We start from the raw sequence: 26,012 nt of genomic DNA, 5'->3' as shown, positions 1-26,012 counted from the left end.
GGAATAAACTGATCGTCAGTATTCCGAAATGTGTTGTGATGACATTTCATCGTAATAAGGACCCAATAGTTTTCAACTACCGCATAGATGGCACTCTGCTCCGTAGAGTTGATCAAGTGAATGATCTTGGTGTGCTTCTGGACCCGAAGCTGGATTTCCGTCTCCACTATTCATCGGTTATATCCAAAGCGAACCGACAGCTCGGATTTATCTCCAAGATTGCTCGTGACTTCAAGGATCTCTCTCTCTCTTCTTGGCGTAACGTCCACACTGGGACAAAGCCTGCTTCTCAGCTTAGTGTTCAATGAGCACTTCCACAGTTTTTAACTGAGAGCTTCCTCTGCCAATGACCATTTTGCATGTGTATATCGTGTGGCAGGCACGAAGATACTCTATGCCCAAGGAAGTCAAGGAAATTTCCTTTACGAAAAGATCCTGGACCGACCGGGAATCGAACCCGTCACCCTCAGCATGGTCATACTGAATACCCGTGCGTTTACCGCCTCGGCTATATGGGCCCTCAAGGACTTCAAGGATCCTCACTGTTTAAAAGCACTGTATTGCTCGCTAGTTCGGCCGATTTTAGAAAACGCTTCTATCGTCTGGTGTCCATATGAGATGACCTGGATCCTTCGCCTCGAAAGTGTACAGAAGAGATTTGTCAGGCTGGCATTGCGGAATCTACCATGGCGCGACCCAGTGAATTTGCCTCCATATCCAAACAGGTGTTTGTTGCTCGACTTGGAGACATTGGAGCAAAGAAGAAAAATTCAACAAGCAACATTTGTCGCAAAGCTACTCAATGGTGAGGTGGATTGCCCGGTATTGCTATCGCAGCTAAACTTTCGTGTCCCGCACCGGTCACTTCGGAATAACAGCCTCTTGCAGCTAAGTTATCATCGCACGGCGTATGGCTACAATGAACCCTTGACAGTGGTAATCCGAGTATTTTCATCAATGGAATCTCTTTTTGAGTTCGGCGAATCTTCCAATACGTTTCGTAATACACGGTGTCAAAATTTCGATTATTATCGAACATTCATGTACCTCGGATTTTTCTTCGAAAATGATTAGTATTTGGGCTATATATTCACAATCGGAAAACTAGAAAATATTTCATCGGCGAAAATTTTACGATATATTTTGTATGGGACGTTTTTTGGGCTATAATAGTAATTAATGATTTTTAGTATGGAAAATTGCTAAAAACTCATCTAACTCAAATTCTCCCCGACAGAATATTTTAAAATTTTGCATTTATAAATTATAGCCAAAATTCTAACTTTCTATGAAGAAAAATCCGAGGTACATGAAAGTTCGATAATAATCAAAATTTTGACACCGTGTAATAGAATAAGAAGAAATGTCTAATGTTTGCTGTTCTATTTTATAATTTCAATGTATAGCTGTTAAGTTTTAATGTATTTTTGTTTTGTTTTGTTTTGTTTTTACAATTTAACCACATTCATGTAGACTACTTGTCAGATGAATTATAATAAATAAATAAATAAATGAAATTTTGAACGTATACTAACAATATGTTAATGCTTCACAAACTACAGTAAAACCTCCATGTGTCGATATTGAAGGGACCATCGATTCAAGGAAATATCGAGTAGTGGAACAAAATTCCTTTGGGAAGCTTTTTGAAGGGACCATCATAGTAACCCAGAAAAAAAATTTCAGTATGGAAAATTTTACCTCCATGAGTCGATATCGAGTCAAGGAACATCGACTCATGGAGGTTCGACTGTATTAAAACAATGGTACTTTTTAAACGTTGAAAAAAGTTATCACGGATTGACACCTTTTTGGATTTTTCTCGAAAAAATGTAATATTTTTACAACAATGTCAATCAATTTTAGTGTTGATATTCAAAGATTTTCCACTTCTGTTTTTAAGTTATCTCTAATCAGATATATTAGAGCCTATTTAGATTGAAGGAAGAACACATTTAGTATTTTTTGTGTGGTATTGTAAATTTGACTTATTTTCCTCTATATGGGTAAACATTTCAATCTGGTATAACCTTATTCGCCGTGAGAAAATATTACATTTTATACGTCGTATTAAGTATTGATATATTGTTAATAAACGTTAAAAAATTCATTCAATTCGGTACACTGGTTTCCGAGATATGACAGTTCAAAAATTAGTTATCTAAATAATAGTGTTTTACCCAAACGGTTCTAACTTCGCGAAAAATTAATCAATCGAGCCCAAATTTGTACCAATGATGCACATATAATAGGTTGACAAACATTGAAAATTTGAGTTTTTTTGATGCACTCCATGAAAAGTTACAGCATGTAGAATTTTTTTGTGGGAGAAAAAAAGTTGCCTATCCTAAACATTTTGGCCATCCCCTGTATGTTACACAAGTAAACGGAGTTGTGGTATCCTGACATTAGTGCCTGAGAGCTATGAGGCAGTTAACAACAGGATCGAGTGAAATAAATAAAACATAAGCTTACGGGGTATCACAGGTACATCCTTCAAAAAAGGACCTATCGTTTCGACTTAAAAAAAAAAATAACAAAATATATGCGACAAAACTACGACGCCAGGTGTAGAACGGAAGTCCTGAACGGAAATGATTGCCTGAAGACTGGAAGCCGAAGATCCCCGAAGGATTATAAAGGAAAAACTCATCATGTGAAGCTCTTCCATCATCACAGATATCATCTGTCTACGTGCACATCTTTGCAAGAAAGTCCACCTTCTCATTGCCATAAATTGAACAATTTGACGTATATTTTGAACAGTGCGCCCATCAATTCATTTATCCTTGAATGAAATTGATGTGGATCATAATCTGTCCATATTTGCATAGTTGACGTACCCGCCACTGTAGTTTTCAACACACGTTTGAAATGTTTACAACCAATGATATGAAATTCACGATTTATTCCACGTTGACATTTAACTTAAGGTTAGATCTTGTGCTGTATTGAATAAAACTTTTCCTAAATATGCACATGTGTTAGATACTAGCTTGGGTATGTTGACATTGGCAATGGTGGTTACGTCAACTATGTGAATATGGGCAGATAAGATGGATGCTTTATAGGTTTCATCGATCGGAGTACCACAATATTACTAAGGCTATCCGAGAAGATGAAGAAATGGTCTTTAGGAATGCTGGTAATCATATGTAAGGCGAAACCAGCACAATTTCCATTCCCCGAAGATCTTGATAACTCGAATTTGAAGTATCCAATAATAACCACTGGTTCGAATTCTTAAAAACCTTAAGACTTGCATGTCCAGCTTATTTGTTATCTTGTTGCTTTGGTATACAATTTTGTGGCCAGCAAATTGCTGCCCATGGAAACACGCTCGTATATCGTGCGCGTTCCCATATATACCAAAGAAGATTACTGTTCAGCAACCACTCATATCCTCATTCCAGGGTAATAACGCTGCCCATGGTCCATAATAGCCCATTGTAAGACACAATAAAAGTTCAAATCAGATTTTCATTCTCCCCGGCATCGTGAACCATCCGAAGTGGAAAATCTCCTGTTGTTTCAAAAGTCCACTTCAATGCCACCGAGCCGAAATGCAACACACAAAGGACGTACCCCCCTTGGCATCCTCCCCCTGCTGCATCGTAGCATCTTACCACCCCATTTAAGGCTGCACATTACTAATTTGCAGCATCCGGGAGTAACAATTTGCTATGCTGCTGGTCGGATTTGCCCTTCGGCTCGGGCGGTGCCGGGTGAAACAACATCCCAACAAACCCAACATCCGCCCGTATCAGTTACTTTTCAAGAAGGCAAAAAAAACAGCACCGGTTCCGATGAGAAACAACAGTTTCCACGGAGATAATAACAAAAATCAGAGTTCCCACCCGTCGTCGTCTGTCGTGTTGCATTCCATTCTCCATTCAGAAGCTTTACCTACTTACACACGTAGGGATAGGTGCAAGTAAGAGCTAGTTATGGTCCAACCGACGACGACCGACGACCCAGACCCATCCACCACTTTATTATTCACTTTTGTTCTCCCGCACGATTTTCATAACACAATAAACAAGTGTTTTATGCCCGCTGCTCCCGTAATGCTCTTACCTTCTGTTTTTGTTTTTTTTTTCGGACCGAGCGTGGTCGGAGGGTCCGTGTGCCATTCTTTGGACCCACGCGGTGTGGGTAGGTGCATCCATCATGGGACACAGCAAAAATATTTTCCGAAGCTGATGGACAAATGGCGGCGTGACTGTGAGTGATCGAACGCGTCTTTCACTCAGAGAGCGAGCGTTCGAATCCTATCGGAAGCATATTTTTCACCATTGTTTGACCATACTTGCAGCTGACATTGCACAATATTACTTGTAACTTTTCATTGTGCAAACTCGTAAAACCTTCTCATTTTCGTGCACAACCCTCACTTATTTGGCATTTTGGACTTCCATGCATTCCTCCCAACCCGTAGTCATCACCCACATACCTATAGCACGTATAGCAGGTATACGTATCAACGTCACCAGCAACATGAAGGGGATCAACTTTTTGGTAACTCGACGCCTTGGCCCAGCTGGCACACCCGGACAGCAAGCTGCCTGCCTGCCTGCCATGCCAGCATCTTTCCAACCATTGTTGTTGCTTGAGCTGAGCTGTATGCCAGGCAGTCAGGGCACTAGTGCACCACAGTATTGTGTTCGCAGGGTCTATTGTTTTGTTTGCATGAGGAGCAGTAAATAACGGTTAATGATTGCACTGCTTCCCCGACTAGAAGATTCTAACAAAAATATAACATAATTATAACAAACCATGATATGTATAACTCATTGTGATATAATCATGTTTAACATCTTTGGTGTTTAAAAATATTATAACTCAATTGTATCATATTGTGTTATAAATGTTGTTCAATAACTCATTGTGAAATAATTTAGTTTTGATTCCTTGACATTCAGAACATCATTTTACACAATTGTATCAAAATATGATAGAAACTAGTTTTCTTGAAGCTAAAATTTATATCATATTGTGTTAGAATTTTGATCTGATTATAACAAAATAGGTTATTATTTTGATTTGACCGGTGTACTTTTTGTTACGATTTTAGTTATTTTAACATCATCCTGCATCTAGTTTATAACATAATGAGTTATAGAAAAATTTCATAACATCATAACACAAGCCCGTGCACAAGGGGGGGGGGTTTTGGGTGTTAAACCCTCCCCATTTCCGATGCTCCATACACTAGGCGCCCCTCCGCCTTTTGCCAAAATTGGGAAAAACCCCTCCCTTGGCGCCACTTCTGTGCACGGGCCTGTCATAACACAATGTGTTATAAACTTGATATATTTTTCTAGTCGGGTCCCTGTCTCGTTCTCGCAGCATCAATAGACCTCCAACACCGACGACGTCCTTTGGCAGCTTTGCTCCTGCACCGCCGTCATATCAGTCACTTATATCATAAACTAAGGATAATTACGTCAGAAATTATGGTTAACATGATATCGTTTCTGTAGCATGACCAGATTGAAACAGTACAATACAAAGGTTTGGCGTATCTGTTGTTTCTTCTTCTGCGTATATCTGACCTACCGACACTGTTCAGCATCAGTTGCAGTTAACGTTCGCCTTGTATTGGTAATAAGCCTAAACAGTGTTATGAACCGCTTGAGCCTAGCTATATAGCACTGTAGTTGGAGGAAATGCCAATGCAGAACCCGTAGCTTTCGGGAAGGTAAGCCCAGCTCCCTCGGTTAGCGGGTTGGTGTCAGGTCCTACGAGCCAGCCGCAAAAAACCATTGTAACGGAAAATCAGCAACAGAATAATACGAACCGAGACCAACGGCAACGACCCCAGCGAACAAAAAGGACTTGCGATTGGAAACTCGGTACGTGGAACAGCCGATCTCTCAACTTCATTGGGAGCACCCGCATACTCGCCGATCTACTGAAGGACCGCGGGTTCGGCATCGTAGCGCTGCAGGAGGTGTGTTGGACAGGATCCATGGTGCGAACGTTTAGAGGTAATCATACCATCTACCAGAGTTGCGGCAACACACGCGAGCTGGGAACAGCTTTGATGGTGATGCAAGCCCGTGCACAAGGGGGTGGTTTTGGGTGTTAAACCCTTACCATTACCGACGCTTCATACACTAGGCGCCCCTCCGCCTTTTGCCGAAATTTGAAAAAACCCCTCCCTTGGTGCCACTTCTGTGCACGGGCCTGGTGATGGGCGACATGCAATGGCACGTGATCGGTTGGTGGCCGATCGACGAAAGAATGGGCAGGTTGAGGATCAAGGGCCGATTCTTCAACTTCAGCATTATAAACGTGCACAGCCCGCACTCCAGAAGCACAAATGATGACAAAGACGTATTTTACGCGCAGCTCGAACGCGAATACGACCGCTGCCCAAACCACAACGTCAAGATCATCGTAGGAGACCTAAACGCGGAGGAGGAATTCAGACCGACGATTGGAAATTTCAGCGCCCACCAGCTGACGAAAGAAAATGGGCTACGCCTCATCGATTTCGCCGCCTCCAAGAACATGACCATTCGTAGCACCTTCTTCCAGCGCAGCCTCCCGTATCGTTACACCTGGAGATCATCACAACAAACGGAATCTCAAATCGACCACGTTTTGATTGACGGACGGCACTTCTCCGACATTATCGACGTCAGGACCTATCGTGGCGCCAACATCGACTCCGACCACTATCTGGTGATGGTCAAACTGCGCCCAAAACTCTCCGTCATCAATAATGTACGATACCGGCGACCGCCACGGAACAACCTAGAGCGACTGAAGCAACCGGATGTCGCCTCAGCATACGCGCAGAATCTCGAGGCCGCGTTGCCAGACGAGGGCGAGCTCGATGAGGCCCCTCTAGAGGACTGCTGGAGTACAGTCAAAGCAGCCATCAACAACGCAGCCGAAAGCACTATCGGGTACGTAGAACAGAGTCGATGAAACGATTGGTTCGACGAGGAGTGTAGAGCGGTTCTGGAAGAGAAGGACGCAGCACGAGCGGTAATGCTGCAGCATGGATCCCGACAGAAAGTGGAGCGATACAAACAGAAGCGGAAGCAGCAGACCTGTTTCTTCCGGGAGAAAAAGCACCGGCTGGAAGAAGCGGAGTGCGAGGAAATGGAACTGCTGTGCCATTCACAAGAAACACGTAAGTTCTACCAGAAGCTCAACGCATCCCACGAAGACTACGTGCCGCAAGCTGAAATCTGCAGGGATAAGGACGGGAGCGTCCTGGCGGACACACGTGATATGATCGAAAGGTGGAAGCAGCACTTCGATCACCACCTGAATGGCGTGGAGAACATAGGCACAGCGAAAGAAATTACTATGTTGGTGCAGCAGAGGACGGGAACGAACCAACTCCCATGCTGAGGGAAGTTAAGGATGCCATCCACCAGCTTAAAAACAACAAAGCGGCTGGTAAGGCCGGTATCGCAGCAAAACTCATAAAGATGGGCCCGGAAAAGTTGGCCACCTGGCTGCACCGGTTAGTAGTCAAGATCTGGGAAATCGAACAGATACCGGAGGAGTGGAAAGAAGGCATAATCTGTCCCATCCACAAGAAAGGCGAACAACCGGAATGTGAGAACTTCAGAGCGAGCACTATTTTAAATGCCACCTACAAAGTGCTATCCTAGATTAACTTCCGTCGTACAAAGCTGGCTTCATCGACAGCCGATCGACAACAGACCAGATCTTCCGTATTTACCGTACGGTGTAAATCCTCCAGAAATGCCGTGAATACCAGACCAGGTCCCAACGCACCACCTGTTCATCAACTTCAAGGCGGCGTACGACAGTATCAATCGCACAGAGCTATGGGAATTCATGGACGAGAACAGCTTACCAGCCGGAGAGCTTGCCAGACTGATAAGAACAACGATGGACGGTATGCCGAACGGCGTACGGATTACTGGTGAACTATCCAGTTCATTCGAATCTCGACGGGGACTACGACAAGGTGATGGACTTACCTGCTTACTATTCAACATCGCCCTGGAAGGTGTTATGCGATGAGCCGGGCTCAACAGCCGGGGTATGATCTTTACGAAATCCGGCTCATTTGTCTGTTTTGCGGATGACATAGATATTATTGCTAGAACATTTGGGACGGTGGCAGAACAGTACACCCGCCTGAAACGTGAAGCAGCAATGGTCGGACTAGTGGTGAATGCGACTAAGACAAAGTACATGCTGGTAGGTGGGACTGAGCGAGAGAGGACAAGCCTTGGCAGCAATGTTACCATAGAGAGGGATACTTTCGAGGTGGGAGAAGAAGTCGTCTACCTCGGTTCTTTGCTAACGGCTGACAATAACGTGAGCCGTGAAATACGAAGGCGCATCATCGGTGAAAGGCGTGCCTACTATGAGCTCCATAAGAAACTGATAAAAAAATATCCACCCCCGCAAATGTACCATGTACAATACGGTAATAAGACCAGTGGTTCTCTGCGGACACGTGACATGAACGATGCTCGAGGCGAACCTTCTAGCACTCGGAGTTTTCGAGCGGTGTTTTGGTAAAAACTTCTAGTAGGGATTCCTTTAATGATTCTTTCCGAGAATTTTCCAATGATTCCTGTAGGAATTTCGGCAAGAACTCATTAAGAAATTCCTCCACGTATTCCTCCAGGTAATCCTCTAAGGTCTAAGCAAACCTTCTACAATTCTTCCACAGTGGAGTGGACCTGGTGTGGTAGTTAGAACACCAGACTATCATACCGAGGACCTGGGATCGAATACCACTCCCGACATACGCATAAAATGTGGGCTCTTCCTTCGGAAGGGAAGTAAAGCGTGGGTCCCGAGATGAACTAGCCTAGGGTTTAAAATCTCGTTAATACAGACAAAACAAATTTTGTTCCATGATTTTTTCCAGGGATTCCTCCTGAAATTCACAAGGATTTGTTGTGAAATACTTTCTGCTACATTTTTAGAAATGTCTCATTTCTAGTGCTCAGAAATGGCTCAAATGCTAATCCGTTGTCTAGTGTCGTGCTTCCTTCAAAGAGCGAATAGCTCAGTGGAAGCATTGAACGTGTTCGTGTCTTCTTAAAATGTTTATTTCAATCGCGAAACGAAGTGTTTTCTGTAGTGACCGATATCCCCACGGACTTCCCGAACGATGTATGTGCGAAAACAGGTTTGTTCAAAAATTTATGCTCTTCAAAAATGCATAGACCACATTGTGGAATATCACATTCGTGATGGTCATCTGGCCAACATGCCTCTTCATGTGAATCAACATATTAACCAATCGGGTATGTCCACTGTGACTCTTCTAAACAAAGCTGTTTACGATATCGGGAAAGAATTCACTTTCATTCACAAGACGCGACGCGAGACAAGACATAACACTTATCGTTCTTACAATCGATTGTAAGAACGATAAGTGTTATGCCTTGTCTCATGTCGCGTCTTGTGAATGTCAGTTTGTTCATAAGTTAGCGCAAAACATGATAATGAGTGAAAGAATTCGCTCAAAAGCAATATTGTTTCGGTGTTTTCTTGGATATCGAGGGTGCTTTTGCCAACGTGTCTTTCGAAGCCATATTGAAAACTGCACGGAGTCATGGTATATCTCCAATGATTTCCAATTGGATTACCTTAATGCTCATCAACTGACATCTCTACTCGAAATTTCGTCAAGTAGAGATAATGATATTGAGTGTTTGTGGATGCTCCCAAGTGGGAGTCTTCTGTGGAGCCTCGTGGTCGTGCGGTTAGGGTCACCAAGCTTTTAATCGCACCACGCTGTGGGGTGAGGGTTCGATTCCCGCTCCGGGCGATGAAACTTTTCGTAAGAATAGTTTCTTCTCCTTATGCACTGGTGCATGCTCCGTGTGTCCCTTGTCTAGTGTTAAGTTTCATTCAGTCTGTGCAGCCTTTGGCTGAAGACGGTGTCCGCGTCTTTTTTTTCTCTCTACTTTTGTGGAATCTCGTAGCAGAAACGCTGTTTGGACAACCTACAGGACAACGACGTCTAGCCTCAGCTCCAGCAGCATCAAATGCAGGAATCAGTGCGAAAGAAGAAATGTACGCCTGTCTATTTGAGGGGGAGGGATCCGCGAACCCTGCGATCCCCTTTCATGATTGCATTTCAAATAGTACTCTAGGGGCTCATTTGGACTGTGCATTGATGACTAGAGACTAATGGTGAAATCCTATAAGTGGAAGCGAATGACTTTCTCTTCCAAAATGAGAAACCTACATCTACACCCATGACATGAGACGTACCCAGCCACTGCAGGTAGTGCTGCATGTTCTGGACTAAATGGCTGAGGGAGATCTTATTATTATTATTAGCTTTATTAGGAAGATTTTCAGCCCGAGGCTGGTTCATCTCCAAGGGAGATCTTATCAGCTAGATCGCTTCAAGATAGCTCGTCACGATGGGACCAGACAATACCTCGACCAGCACTACTTGGTTCATCGTGACCACCGATCCACTACGCTGAGGGAGAGGCGAATGACTCAAGTTAAAACCTCTTTAATAAATAATAATAATAATAATAATAAATACGCTGAGGGACCTTTAAACAATATAGGTAGTGAACTGTACCATGCTCATAAGGCAGCGATTGTCCAAACCAAAACATCGAGAGATGACACAATCATGAACGATTCAACAACGGTACCAAGAACTGCTCTATGGCTGTTCGTTTCTTGTTGTGTGGAGAATGCCACGAATCAGGTGAATGTGGTCAAATGGAAGAAACCCAATCGAAATGTGTGAATTGTGGAGAGGAACACCGGATCACCCCCCAAAAACACCCGAAGCGCGCGGAAATCCGTAAACGAACTTCAACCAAGGCCCTACCGAACAGAAGAACGGCAGCTCAATGAAACAAACTTCCCGCAAATCCCCCAACCACGGCAAATGTCCCCGGTAATCCGCTAGTTCCGAGGACCCGAGGAAAGGGCACACATGCCAGGTTTCCGATTTATTCGTTTGTATAGAACTGGCTCGCAGGGGAGTAAGGTGTTGACAACACACTTCGCCAGACCATGAACTGTCATCTGCTGCCGAGTCTGTAGCTAGAATTCACCGAGGCCGTTGGAGTGGGAATTTCCACATCCATAGGTGATTTAGTCCTCATAGTGTCCTACTATCCCAAGCAAGCCTCAAATGCAGACACAAAAAGCCTCTTTCGACGTTGTATAGCTAACTCGGCGGCAGGAGCAATTAATTGTCGAAGAAGATCTCAATGCCAATCATGTTGCGCGGAGTCCTCGGCGAAACCAAAACGGCATCATCCGGGGCAAAGATCTGGAGGAAGGACACTACGACATCCTGGTTCCAAACAGTCCCACCCGTATAAGACTCGGTCTGGAGCCCATGCAGCGCTGGACATCTGAAAAGTACATTTTTGTTTTTTTATTCATATTGAGGAAGTTCCATCAGAAGCTGCTTAGAAAGCTATCTGACTAGCTCATGTGAACTTTCAAGTTCTGGCTTTACTTAAAAACGAAGATGCTTATAAAGCTAACTAGCAACCTCCAATAAGGTGGTCAGTTCCTACCCAAGTAACACATCGAAACAAGTTGCAGATGAAGAAACTCCAAAATATGTTATCTAAGTGTATTTTATTAGTTTCTTCGAAACATCTTCATTTAATATAATGTTTTCAGAAACATTTGCATCTAAAATAATGTTGCCAATATGTTTTCAAAAAACAAACAAATTTCGCGTCTCGCTATCAAAGTGGATTTCTCCGAATCTGACTTATGGACTTAATTGGCTAGAGTTTATTTCATAAATACGACCAAGCGAGTATTGCTGAAGTTGGAGCTTGGAAATTCTGACCAGGTTTAGTATGAATCCTTGTCTGGCTGGTCACTCAAAGATGTTTTGCAAGACATCTTGCTTATTTGCTCGTCAGCTGGCGAGCAGAGAAGCAAACCGTCTTGCAGAACATTTTTGAGGAAATATTTGCTTAGCTTACCTGTTTGTGATTCTTCTTCCCCTCAATAGTCGATAGGTAGCCATAAGTCGTTGTTTCCTCAGCCGTAAATCTCCCCTGCCGTTCTAATCAACGTAAAAATTCCCGTAAATCCCGTAAACCATCCTCATTTTCTTCCCAAACTTTGATTGTTTTGTTTATGTTTGACACTACACAACTGTCAGGGCAAGTAGCACACATGTCACGGAAGAGTCACGGAAAAGTCACGGCAGCACAAGTTTTGTTCCACAGAAGTCACTGTGACTTCTGTGTAACAAAACTTGTGCTGCCGTGACTCTTCCGTGACTCTTCCTTGAAATGTGTGTTGCTCGCCCTGAAACGAATGCATATTTCAAAACATAACGAAATTTTTATTGACAGATGTTTCCAATTACAGTGTATGCTAAAAAAATCACAACCTGCAGAAATGAATAGAAACTATTTGGTCGCATATATGCACCGACACACGAGTGTATTCTTTTGTTGTGTAATCGATTGAAGTAGGAAAACATTATTGAAAAAAATATACTGTTCAGCGTAGTTGGTTGAAAATATAAATAATACATGTTAATAAAGTCATATGTGCAAATGATTTTGGTTGGCACTGTATACTTTCCGTGCAGCCGTATTATGCTGTCGCCATACTGATTCTTCTTGAATAACAACAAGATTGTTGAAGAAGCCCAACGACCGTCGTAAAAAATCTTAATAACTTGGAAATATTCGGTCGATCGAATGGCGCTTTAATTTTGTGGAGGTACAATGTCAGACTTTACGATAAAAGTCAAAGCGCACACATAATTTAGCATTATTCGGCTATGTTTGAAGATCTATTTTCCTTAACATTTGTGAGCAAAATTTTGTTTACTCTTTTCTGACGACGTGCTTATAAGATAAAACAAAATCAATCGCCTTTTCCTGTATTCGTGCGTTTATGGTAATTTCTCGCAAAAAGTTGTCAGCTGATGTTAGAATTTTGTATTTCGCTAACATGTTTGTTTGTTATCATAAGGTTACATCAAAACTTTTGCATAACAATAATTTGTTGCAGAAGACAAAATTCTTGCGCTTTTTCGGTCATGCAAAAGTCACGGAACATGTTGCCGCATCTTTATTCCATGACAGGAAAATGTTATGGAGAAGTACGAAAAGCTTTTCTATAACAAGGTGTGTTGCTTATAAAGTACCCCCCTATCTGAACTTTTGGTTACTTGAGAAGATACAGTTGACTGGTACATGAGATTTACAAATGGTAATCAAAATTAGAACCAAATTGCGGCTTTCTGAAGCAGTGCAAATTTTAAGTGATTTTTTCTCCCACATGGAAATAATTTACTACGGCAAAATCGTATGTACATGAAAGCCACGGGTATAAGCTTTCTGTTAAATGGTTAAAAGTTTGTATTTGCACAGAATTTCATTGAAATGTTTGATGTTTCATCAACAATGATTTTAATCATAATTTAAACCAATTTTAATCTTAATTTGAACTACTGGCGGCAGCAGCTCGAGCAACTCACAAAACAGCCAATTCCATGCTAAACAATGAAAAATCACATGAATCTGCTAATTCTCATACCTATTTTTCATTAGGCACTGGAATCCCAACACAGAATGTTCGAAATTCTTTAGGAATTTGGAAACTAAATTTGGAATTTTTCATCCCCCAAGAGTAAACAGAGCTACCACTAGCGCAATCTACAGGCCAACACTAGAAGCTCACCCCCGTTTACTAGTTCAAATTTAGATTACAAATGGTTCAACTTAAGATAACATTCTCCAAGTAAGAAACACTTAAATTTGATAATTTTATGACAAATAATGCGGAATATTATTCGGTTGGTCGATTCTACGATAAATAAGCTTCCATTTGACGTGTTCACATATTGCGTGTGATACAATGCATGAGCTGTGCGAGTGCACCGAAAATGTACTTTCTCTGGGGGGAAATGGGTGAAATCACAGTGATTTTTCATTTGCCTGTTTTCCATGACAAAAACGCATTTTTCAATGCTTTAAAAGTCCATGTTATCAGGTTATATTACGGAAAGCTGTTTAACATCTTTCTCGGGACAATATTTGCCTGAAAAGTACTTCGTTTTAATGAATTTTGAAATGGTTCAAATCAAGATTACAATTTGACTAGTTCAAAGTTTGATTTCTTACCCTAATACGTTTCCAAATCGTATGACTCCCTAACGCATTTTCTGATGATTATTGATCAAGAAAGCACGCGAAAATCGATTTTGTTGTGGTCAATATCGTATTTTACAGATCATCGTGTTGAAGCATATTGTGGCATTTCGCGTGCAGACAGAGTGGACCATGTGTCTCTAAGAAAAATAGTTTAAATTACCTTATTCTTCGTTATCCTTTCCTAATCAAAATATGTTTGTTTAGTAGCTGTTGGGCATCATATTGAAATGTACTATTACCCGTTTCATGAAGAAATTGATTTTACCGGTTATTTTAGAATCGTGTACTTGGTTCACTCTGTCTGAACGAATTTTTGAAAAACGCCAGTCCTCTGAATAAATTATTATGAACTGTGTAACTACCAGTGCTGAAAATTTCCTTTCGTCTTATCTAAATTCAATCACGTACAGCTCATTTTATAAGCTGAATCTGAAAATATGGTACATGAAAAGCTTGTGTGGCTAGACCAGTTCTGCAAGAAAGTCACGTAAAAGCCACTATTTTTGGAATATTTAAGGTAAATGTCTACCTTTGAAAAATGCCAAATGATATTCACCGTGAATATCATTGGCATTTTTCGAAGGTATTCCGTGACATTTACATATTCAAAAAATAGGAGTTTTTTCCGTGACTTTCTTGCAGAACTGGTCTAGCCGCACAAGTTTTTCATATGCCATATTCTTAGGTTCAGCTTCTAAAATGAGCTGTAGGTGATTTAATGTAGATATGACGAAATGAATTTTTCAGCACTGGTAACTACAATATTTCAAAAACGTACCGAACTATGAAAATACGTTCAAAAGTTGTTGGCTACTAAATGCTCAAGTTAAGAATTCTTAAATGGCTCAATAATTGACTACTCTTCGTTATATTGAACTGTACTTGGTCCACTCTGACTGAGCATAAAAATTAAAAATGATAATCATCAGTGTAATGACAGAAATATCAAATTTCAAACTTCCTACTCACATTATACACCACTCCTATTCACCAAAAAAGTAAAAACTTGAGTGTGAACTGTAGTTGGTTGTAGATTTTTCCAAAAATCGTTCAGTCAGAGTGGACTAAGCACAATCAATAACTTAGCAATTGGTCGGTTTCAAGCTTTATTTTACGTTTTTTCGCGATCAATACCGAACGATGCTTTGATGAATAGTTATTAAGATTTATGGCAAAAATTCAAGAACATTTGTTGAAAAACTCAAAACTTATAGAGTTGCAAACTTTGAAGTCGTTTTTTTAGAAATTAGGTAAAAGACACATGGTCCTCTCTGACTTAACGCTGACCAATTAGATCAGTGTTTCCCAAACTTTTAGGAGATATCGCCCCCTTGGAGCTTGAGAAAAATATTTTCGCCCCCCTCAGTGAGATTGAATTTTTCCATGATAAAAGGCTAAAAATTTGCTTACCGGGAGCCGTTAATAGCCCACTATTTGACACTATTATGGTAACACTGATATTTAATGTACCTAAATTAATATCGCTCTCATTTTCATTGAGTTGTAATGCAAATGCGTTGATTGTCTGCATTTAAAAAAAAACTGCATTATTGCATGTAAAAACAGTGCATCTTGAAATCATGTTTGTGCTGTACATAGTTTTGAACAAAATCGAGCAAAATAGAACGGACTGTGAACATTTACGAACACTCGTTAAACTCAACCAGATGTTTCACCAATATTCTAAAAGGGGGTTCTTCAACACCCGAAATGTTTAGTCATAAGTACTCAAATAGGACTGGTGGGAAATTGAAAAACAATTACAAAATATCGTTGATGCAAAAATTACATCTCGAATAAATGTATGGAATTTCAAAATCGACCCATTTTTTCAAGATTTATTGTAAATTTGAAGAATTTTCTAATAAGCTTAGTTCAAAATCGACAAAATGGTCACTATATCCCTTTGCATCTGGGCCCCTTATTTGTATATTTTCAAATGTAGTCAGCTTTGCTCAGTAATTGAAAATTATTAAAAGCCTGGGATGTGTGTCAATTCAGCTTCCCATGAATTGTAGAAATTTGTGTTGTCAAATAAATAAGTAGATATGCAGACATGCAGCTATTACTCGCTTTTGAGAGAATTCAACGCTGTATTTGTGGAAAATTTTCAAAAAGCTCCTTTCACTAGCAATGTTTGAAATTTCTCCTGAAAGCTTCTTTGATATATTTCCAAAAAATATGTTACGACCTTCATCCGAAAAGTGTTCTAGATGAATCTTAAACGTCATGTTTTTGATTGAAGTTTCAATAAAAAAAATACCTCATATAAATTAAGAACAAAACTTTCTCATTTTTTACTTAATAAGAATGTTTTGTTCTTCCTTTCATAACTTGGAAAAAAATCAATCATGAATTTTTGCCTAGGAATTTCTCATTTATTGGATCTCTTGAATCATTGGCAATTCTTTCGGAAATTCGTGTAGCAGCCTTTTTTTTCTTGGAATTTTGTCATAAAGTTCACATAAACATCAAAAATACTGTAAAATTTAGTTGGTCACGAAACATTTTCAAATTCTATAAACAAAAAATCTTGAAATGTCAGGGAGTTTTAATGATTCAGTTGACATTCTGAACTTGTATTTCAATATTTTTGATATTTACCATTTATTTAAAAAATCGCCCCCTTATTTAGTATTTTCGCCCCCCAAATTTGGTATTTCAAATTTTCGCCCCCTTCGGCCTGATTTTCGCCCCCAGGGGGGCGATTTCGCCCACTTTGGGAATCACCGAATTAGATGATATAGTGATTGTCACGAAATACGTAGGTTGTATCCATATTCAATAAATGTTTAATGGTCATGCCAATACCCAATGGCCATTTCAGATGATTTGATTTCCTAGATATTCTAATCAAATCTCCGTTCAATCAGTGCTATCAAATTCAAAGCGCTCGAGATTCGACAAAAACCCTAAATTCACCATACGTGATAACCTTCTCACGTTTAGCTCCCATCAACCACCATCATTCCAGATCATCAGAAACTAAGCTACCAGAACCGTAGAACAATAAAGCATCTCGCGTTTGCCAGTGGTAACGAAAAATATATGTAGGGGTTCATCATATGCATCCATCCATATTACCTGCCTCCGTGGCTACTTCCTGTCCCTGTCAAACGACACTCGGTACACTCCATCCACGGAAATGAGCCACGGGGTGGTGAGTTCTGCACTAAATAGGTACTAACTTCATCGGATCAGACCACTACCGACGGTATTAATCCTCCGGCAAGCTCACTCACCGACCACCCCCCCCCCCCCCTTTCGGGAGCGGTAACAATCTCCCAGGGGTACGTAAAATTTTTCGAATCATAATTGAATTACAGCGTCGGACAGTTCAGTATGTGACACGATTCAGATCTGGAAAATTGTATGACCACTTCATTTTCAATACACTAGGAGAAGTATGGCAGAAGATTTTCTCGGATGTCATTGATGTGAAGATCAAACATCATAACGACTCTGATAAATATCTCGTTGTCAGTCAGATTCGAGCACCATCATCAATCATGGCAAACTCTGAAATTCAGTGTGTTTCAGGAGGTATAATAGGAGTATAGAGGGGTTCACAAGCGCTCAGGTGAGCTTCACGGGGATTTCAGAGGGAGTTTAAGAGATGTTAAACCGCCTGTAACACTCCTGAAACCTCATGTAACGTCCTTGAAATCCACTGAAAATTCACCGAACGACTTTCATATGCCTTCGACAACTCCCTGAAATTCTCCTAATACCATCCGATGCATCCAAAACGTCCGCGAATCCTCCTTAAGCTACTTGTAACGCCTGAAATGTTCCCGAAAACCATCACACCTCCCCCTTCAAAACTCCTCGGATATCTTGTAACGCACCTGAGATCCACCGTAACCCCCTAAAATACCCCTAAGCCCCTGCAACGACTCTGAAACCCGCAGAAAATTCTTTGAAATCCCTGGAACCTCTCCAGATCCTGCAGAATACCCCACCTGAGACTCTCCGAAATCCCCGAAAACACACCTGAAGCCCTTAGTAACGCCTCTCAAACTCGCAAAATGCCTTCTTTAATTCCCTGAAATGCCACCAAAAACCCTCTGAAACTGCCTCAGACCCCTGTAACGCTCAAAATCGCAACTGAAGCCCCCTTTAACGTCTCTGAAACTTGCTGAAAGTCCTCCAACACTCCCTGAGATGCCTCCGAGAACCATCTGAATCTCGCTCAGGTATCCTGTAACGGGCCTGAGACCCTAAAAACCATAAATTGCTTATGAAGCCCTCTGAGACGTTCTCTGAAACTTGCAGAATATCCTTCGAAACTCCCTGAATGTCTGCGGAAACAACCTCAATTTCCCTCAGATCTCGTGTAATGCACATAAGATCCACCCCTGAAAACGCCTCCAATTCTACTCAAGAGGTTCCACTGTTCTGGCTTTCGCCAGGGCCGATAAGCGACGAATGTTTATTTTGCAACAGATCCTCGATAAATTCCGGGATTACAACATGCAAACCCACCATATTGATTTAAAAGTGATGTACGATTCAGTGAAAAGAAATGAGTTATGGTGGATTATAATAGCACATGGTTTTCCGACAACACTGATTTGGTTGCATCGCTTGATGAGTCTGGATCAAATGTGCGGGTAGCAAATGAATTTTTGTCGTAGCCTTCATTTATATTTTCCGTAATTGAAGCGAGCGGTCTCAGTGTACTTTGATGAACCCTTAAAATTGTACTGAGCAGACAGTGTTGCCAAAATTCGCGCTCTCAAATCAACAGCAGAGACGTCTGACTTAGATTTTCTTAAAACATTAAAGTTGATATCTTCGCTTAGTCGAAAGTTAAAATTAAACATCCGTTCAATCCAGGTTTGATTTGTCACAATATTTTGAACAACAGTATTCAGCCATCTCGTGTATCCCTTTTTACTCATCTTCTTAGTAAAATGGTTTATGGAACGCTCGGCTGGACGAGACTTATATGCCGCCTTTCAAAATCACAATGAGATAAGTTCTTTGATATTGATTCAAATTTTTCGTTTGATTTTTCTTTTATGATTTTCCAAACCATTTCAAGTAGCCCCGAAATTATTTCTTCAAATCATAAAAGATTCAACTAATTTTCTGAGTGTCTACCCAGAAATGGATACGGGCGGTGATATCCAGCATGAACACACTATGACCATCCCTGCAAACAAATAACAGGACAATGACTTGATTTCGTCACTGGCTGGATGGTGAGTTTGAGGTTTGGAGAACGGGGTTTGGGTGATGTCCTTTCGGAAGTCACCATGCCATGATGGGATTAACATCCCGAATATGTACACGTTCACACGAGCTTTCCCGTGGAGTGGGGGTTGGACTGGAATGACATGTTAGCAGCTGGATCGATCCTACCTGTTCGTGGAGGTGTTTAATTTCATTTTCCAAGCTCCAACTGATGGTGGTCCGATGGGTGGGCTTACCTGAAATGAAGAGAGATAGAGAAACATGATGATAATGAAGCCAGCTGGGTTTAGTGGGTATTGTGTTGTCATTTAGACGTTTGTTGAATTGAGGGAAGTGAAACATGATTCGAGATGGACAATTTATTTAGATTTCACTGTTCAATTATTTCTAAACTATTTTGCTGATTGAATACGATTTCGTTTATTTTTGGCGTACTTCTGGACTTTTCGGTTTGATTGTATGATTGAACGTAATCTTGTGTTTTCTCACTCCGACGTATAGACGCTTATTCGATCTTTATCCAGGACTCTATAGCTTATTATAAGAACCTTTTACAATAGTTTGTATAAAAAATAATACACTCAAAAAACCATCACAACAAAGATAAAACCGAAGTGTAATTTTGAGTGTTCCGAAATCTATAAATCCTTTTTTATGGTGGCTCCAAAGAGGATCAATGACTTCACAAGAAATTCTTAAAGAATTCTGCAGAAAATTTATGGTGACTTCTGCAGGGAATTTTGAAAGATTTCCGCAGGGAATTCATGGAGAATTCCGTAAGGAATTCTTGGAGAATTTCACGCGCAATTGTTGGAGAATTCCAGAAGGAGTTCTTGAAGAAATCCACAAGGAATTTTTGGAGATTTCCCCTTTAAATTCCTGAGGAATATCACTGGGAATTCTTCCCGAATTCCACTGGAAATTCTTGGAGAATTCCACTGGAAATTCTTGGAGAATTCCACTGGAAATTCTTGGAAAATTACCCAAGGTATTTATGGAGAATTCCACAAGGTGTTTATGGAGAATTCCACAAGGAATTCTTGTAAAATTCCACAAGGAACTCTTGCAGAATTACACAAGGAATTCTTGAAGAATTCCACAAGGAATTCTTGAAGAATTCCACAAGGAATTCTTGAAGAATTCCACAAGGAATTCTTGGAGAATTCCACAAGGAATTCTTGGAGAATTCCACAAGGAATTCTTGGAGAATTCCACAAGGAATTCTTGGAGAATTCCACAAGGAATTCTTGGAGAATTCCACAAGGAATTCTTGGAGAATTCCACAAGGAATTCTTGGAGAATTCAACAAGGAATCCTTGGAGAATTCCACAAGGAATTCTTGGAGAATTCCACAAGGAATTCTTGGAGAATTCCACAAGGAATTCTTGGAGAATTCCACAAGGAATTCTTGGAGAATTCCACAAGGAATTCTTGGAGAATTCCACAAGGAATTCTTGGAGAATTCCACAAGGAATTCTTGGAGAATTCCACAAGGAATTCTTGGAGAATTCCACAAGGAATTCTTGGAGAATTCCACTAGGAATTCTTGGAGAATTCCACAAGGAATTCTTGGAGAATTCCACAAGGAATTCTTGGAGAATTCCACAAGGAATTCTTGGAGAATTCCACAAGGAATTCCTGGAGAATTCCACAAGGAATTCTTGGAGAATTCCACAAGGAATTCTTGGAGAATTCCACAAGGAATTCTTGGAGAATTCCACAAGGAATTCTTGGAGAATTCCACAAGGAATTCTTGGAGAATTCCACAAGGAATTCTTGGAGAATTCCACAAGGAATTCTTGGAGAATTCCACAAGGAATTCTTGGAGAATTCCACAAGGAATTCTTGGAGAATTCCACAAGCAATTCTTGGAGAATTCCACAAGGAATTCTTGGAGAATTCCACAAGGAATTCTTGGAGAATTCCACAAGGAATTCTTGGAGAATTCCACAAGGAATTCTTGGAGAATTCCACAAGGAATTCTTGGAGAATTCCACAAGGAATTCTTGGAGAATTCCACAAGGAATTCTTGGAGAATTCCACAAGGAATTCTTGGAGAATTCCACAAGGAATTCTTGGAGAATTCCACAAGGAATTCTTGCAGAATTCCACAAGGAATTCTTGGAGAATTCCACAAGGAATTCTTGCAGAATTCCACAAGGAATTCTTGGAAAATTCCACAAGGAATTCTTGGAGAATTCCACAAGGAATTCTTGGAGAATTCCACAAGGAATTCTTTGAGAATTCCACAAGGAATTCTTGGAGAATTCCACAAGGAATTCTTGGAGAATTCCACAAGGAATTCTTGGAGAATTCCACAAGGAATTCTTGGAGAATTCCACAAGGAATTCTTGGAGAATTCCACAAGGAATTCTTGACGAATTCCACAAGGAATTCTTGACGAATTCCACAAGGAATTCTTGGAGAATTCCACAAGGAATTCTTGGAGAATTCCACAAGGAAGTCTTGGAGAATTCCACAAGGAATTCTTGGAGAATTCCACAAGGAACTCTTGGAGAATTCCACAAGGAATTCTTGGAGAATTCCACAAGGAATTCTTGGAGAATTCCACAAAGAATTCTTGGAGAATTCCACAAGGAATTCTTGGAGAATTCCACAAGGAATTCTTGGAGAATTCCACAAGGAATTCTTGGAGAATTCCACAAGGAATTCTTGGAGAATTCCACAAGGAATTCTTGGAGAATTCCACAAGGAATTCTTGGAGAATTCCACAAGGAATTCTTGGAGAATTCCACAAGGAATTCTTGGAGAATTCCACAAGGAATTCTTGGAGAATTCCACAAGGAATTCTTGGAGAATTCCACAAGGAATTCTTGAAGAATTCTACAAGGAATTCTTGGAGAATTTCACAAGGAATTCTGAAGAATTCCACAAGGAATTCTTGGAGAATTCCACACGGAATTCTTGGAGAGTTCCACAAGGAATTCTTGGAGAATTCCACAAGGAATTCTTGGAGAATTCCACAAGGAATTCTTGGAGAATTCCACAAGGAATTCTTGGAGAATTCCACAAGGAATTTTTGGAGAATTCCATAAGGAATTCTCGGAGAATTCCACAAGGAATTCTTGGGGAATTCCACAAGGAATTCTTGGGGAATTCCATAAGGAATTCTTGGAGAATTCCACAAGGAATTCTTGGAGAATTCCACAAAGAATTCTTGGACAATTCCACAAGGAATTCTTGGAGAATTCCACAAGAAATTCTTGGAAAACTCCACAAGGAATTCTTGGAGAATTTCACAAGGAATTCTTGGAGAATTCTACAAGGAATTCTTGGAGAATTCCGCAAGGAACTCTTAGAGAATTCCATAAGGAATAGTAATTCTTGGAGAATTCCACAAGGAATTCTTGGAGAATTCCACAAGGAATTCTTGGAGAATTCCACAAGGAATTCTTGGAGAATTCCACTAGAAATTCTTGGAGAATTCCACAATGAATTCTTGGAGAATTCCACTAGAAATTCTTGGAGAATTCCACAAGGAATTCTTGGAGAATTCCACAATGAATTCTTGGAGAATTCCACTAGAAATTCTTGGAGAATTCCACAAGGAATTCTTGGAGAATTCCACTAGAAATTCTTGGAGAATTCCACAAGGAATTCTTGGAGAATTCCACAATGAATTCTTGGAGAATTCCACTAGAAATTCTTGGAGAATTCCACAAGGAATTCTTGGAGAATTTCACAAGGAATTCTTGGAGAATTCTACAAGGAATTCTTGGAGAATTCCGCAAGGAACTCTTAGAGAATTCCATAAGGAATAGTAATTCTTGGAGAATTCCACAAGGAATTCTTGGAGAATTCCACAAGGAATTCTTGGAGAATTCCACAATGAATTCTTGGAGAATTCCACTAGAAATTCTTGGAGAATTCCACAAGGAATTCTTGGAGAATTCCACAAGGAATTTTCGGAGAATTCCACAAGGAATTCTTGGAGAATTCCACAAGGAATTTTTGTAGAATACCTCAAGGAGTTCTTGTAGAATTCCTCAAGGAGTTCTTGTAGAATTCCTCAAGAAATTCTCTGAAGCAGAGAATTTGATCCGTATAATCAATACATAGTAGACCTTTGAAAATGGTAAAAAAATAAAAATACATGATTATTGGTAAAAAAATAAAAATACATCCTATGATTCGATGATATGAAACCTAGAAAAAATCCAACTGTTTTGCAACAGGAAATCCAGAAATCCAACCCGACTCCGAGCTAAATTTCGTTCTGTCTGACCTGTACGTCAGTTTGTCCCTTCGACGGGCTGGAGATTGACGCCGGCAATGAAGGTGAAAATATGTAACAACTGCTTCAGCTTCAACTTCCACACTCTAGCTCCACTGCACTGCACTGTCAGTTTAGAATGCGGAAATGTTACTGGAGAAGCTGACGTAAAGTATGAAGCTTGAGCAACAGCTGTCTGCCACTCCTGGAAGTATGTATTCCATCCATGGCAGAAAATTAAATCAACGTCAGGGACTCGACGAAGGCTGTGTGGTGGTATGGCGATGAAGAGTTGGGAGCAAATCTTGGGGGAAATTTTACATTGTTGCTCCGATAGTGCTGTGGAATGTGACAGAAATCAAAGTGAAGGTAAGAAGCAAATGAAGTGGCTCTCCTTTATTTATTTTGTTATTTTTTTACATAGCTTACATTCATTCATAGCTTAGCTTCATTCAAAATATAAAATAGAACCGATAAGTAAGTTACGTTGGATTGGAAATTCTATAAAACTCATTTAAACTATATCAAACAAACAACTTTTATAGTTATTTATGTAACGAGCTGCAAAAAGTTGATTTTTTCAGCACGAGTCGTACATTTATCCAACGAGGCTTGCCGAGTTGGAAAAATACGAAGAGTGCTGAAAAAATCAAGTCTTGCAACGAGTTCCATACAAAATTTTATGCAATTCAGTATCATAATTCATATTTTATAGAACTCATTTTGATATCATAATGATCAATTTTTCCGAACTGGTTCATTATGCAACTGAAATGAGTTGCATAATGAAAAATAGTTGTACAATGTTCATAATGCAACTCATTTGAGTTGCATTATGATCATTATGCAACTCGAATGGGTAGCATTATGAAAAAAATAATTGCATAAAATAATATTCGTTTTTTTTTTTATTTTCAAACCTTTGTTTTGCTTTCTTTGCTTTGCTTGTTTAATTCTGGTATTCCTCTAATGGTAGAAATATCTTATCAATCAGCCAATGACAGACGTGAAAAAAGGTTGAGGTGTATAAACAAAAAAAAATAATTAATTCCTTTAAGAATTTCCAGAATACGGCACCAATTTGCATGCAAGTTTATATAAAAATTGCAACAAAGGCTAACCTGGTCCTCATGGAATCCGATCGTTCGTACGAAACCCCCCAGGGAAGGCAAAAGAAAAAAGAGATACAGTTGTTAAGATAAGGTCCGTAGTTTGCATTTCCCTCAGCAAACTCTACTACATTTCAAAGCAGACTAAACTTCAGAAGGATTCCCGGGATGGAATAGAAATCTGAATAGTTGCCGAAAAATCTGACCAGTATGAAATGGGATCCGTTTATCTGTCTGCCTTTAGAAGAGAGAAAAGACCAGGGTTGAACCTAGGATTGGATGTGCTTTTTGAAGAAGAGCGGTTGGAATTGGACTCACTAAAATGATTAAACCTTCCCAGTCAACACATGTTCTATAGTTGTGGAAGACCCAGATTCGAAGACTCACCACAGCACCGTTCAAACTGCTGCTGCTGCTACAGCTGGAATCAATTTCTTCTTCTCGGCTGGTGATGGCTGCAAAAACGCCAAACAGAAGTAAATCAAAATGCACTTCAGCTTTATGCAGCTCGATTTGCAAAGTGCTGCTCTTCGAACAGGGATTTTATAGCGGGACGGATAGAAAAAGTGAATCTGGAAAATCGAAGAACACAATCGGACGGGAGGAGAATTGTGTAGTATTGCATTGAGTTGCTGTTGTAACAATGCACTACTACTGTGCTGTCGAGGTAAGAAATGTTTCGAGAGAATGAAGTAAGTTGGGTACCCGACTTGAAGGAAAATATTCAAACAAGTAACAAAATTAAAAAAAAAAACAGAACTCCAGGGGAATTCCAGGAGGAATTCCAGGGGAATTCCAGGAGGAATTCCAGGGGAATTCCAGGAGGAATTCCAGGGGAATTCCAGGAGGAATTCCAGGGGAATTCCAGGAGGAATTCCAGGGGAATCCAGGAGGAATTCCAGGGGAATTCCAGGAGGAATTCCAGGGGAATTCCAGGAGGAATTCCAGGGGAATTCCAGGAGGAATTCCAGGGGAATTCCAGGAGGAATTCCAGGGGAATTCCAGGAGGAATTCCAGGGGAATTCCAGGAGGAATTCCAGGGGAATTCCAGGAGGAATTCCAGGGGAATTCCAGGAGGAATTCCAGGGGAATTCCAGGAGGAATTCCAGGGGAATTCCAGGAGGAATTCCAGGGGAATTCCAGGAGGAATTCCAGGGGAATTCCAGGAGGAATTCCAGGGGAATTCCAGGAGGAATTCCAGGGGAATTCCAGGAGGAATTCCAGGGGAATTCCAGGAGGAATTCCAGGGGAATTCCAGGAGGAATTCCAGGGGAATTCCAGGAGGAATTCCAGGGGAATTCCAGGAGGAATTCCAGGGGAATTCAGGAGGAA

The 26,012-nt window shown here is 40.5% G+C and overlaps 1 protein-coding gene across 4 annotated transcripts in view; it reads right to left on the bottom strand.

The window, feature by feature from the left end:
• LOC109414942 (peripheral plasma membrane protein CASK) overlaps positions 1-26,012 on the bottom strand; it is a 676,441-nt gene that overhangs the window by 38,509 nt on the left and 611,920 nt on the right. For 2 of the 4 annotated variants that reach the window (XM_062846943.1, XM_062846945.1), the window contains one exon: positions 19,487-19,573. The exons of 1 other annotated variant lie outside the window; for it this stretch is intronic. In XM_062846943.1, the coding sequence (XP_062702927.1) occupies positions 19,502-19,573 (72 nt within the window). In that variant the 3' untranslated portion in view covers positions 19,487-19,501. Of the gene's footprint in view, positions 1-19,379; positions 19,574-26,012 lie in introns of those variants that run through there. One more of the 4 variants, XM_062846946.1, reaches the window with a different exon arrangement.

The sequence above is a fragment of the Aedes albopictus genome, chromosome 1, assembly GCF_035046485.1.
Source record: "Aedes albopictus strain Foshan chromosome 1, AalbF5, whole genome shotgun sequence".
Taxonomy (NCBI): Eukaryota; Metazoa; Arthropoda; class Insecta; order Diptera; family Culicidae; genus Aedes; species Aedes albopictus.
The sequence above is the reverse complement of the archived record's forward strand: the minus strand, read 5'-3'. Positions and strand labels throughout refer to the sequence as shown.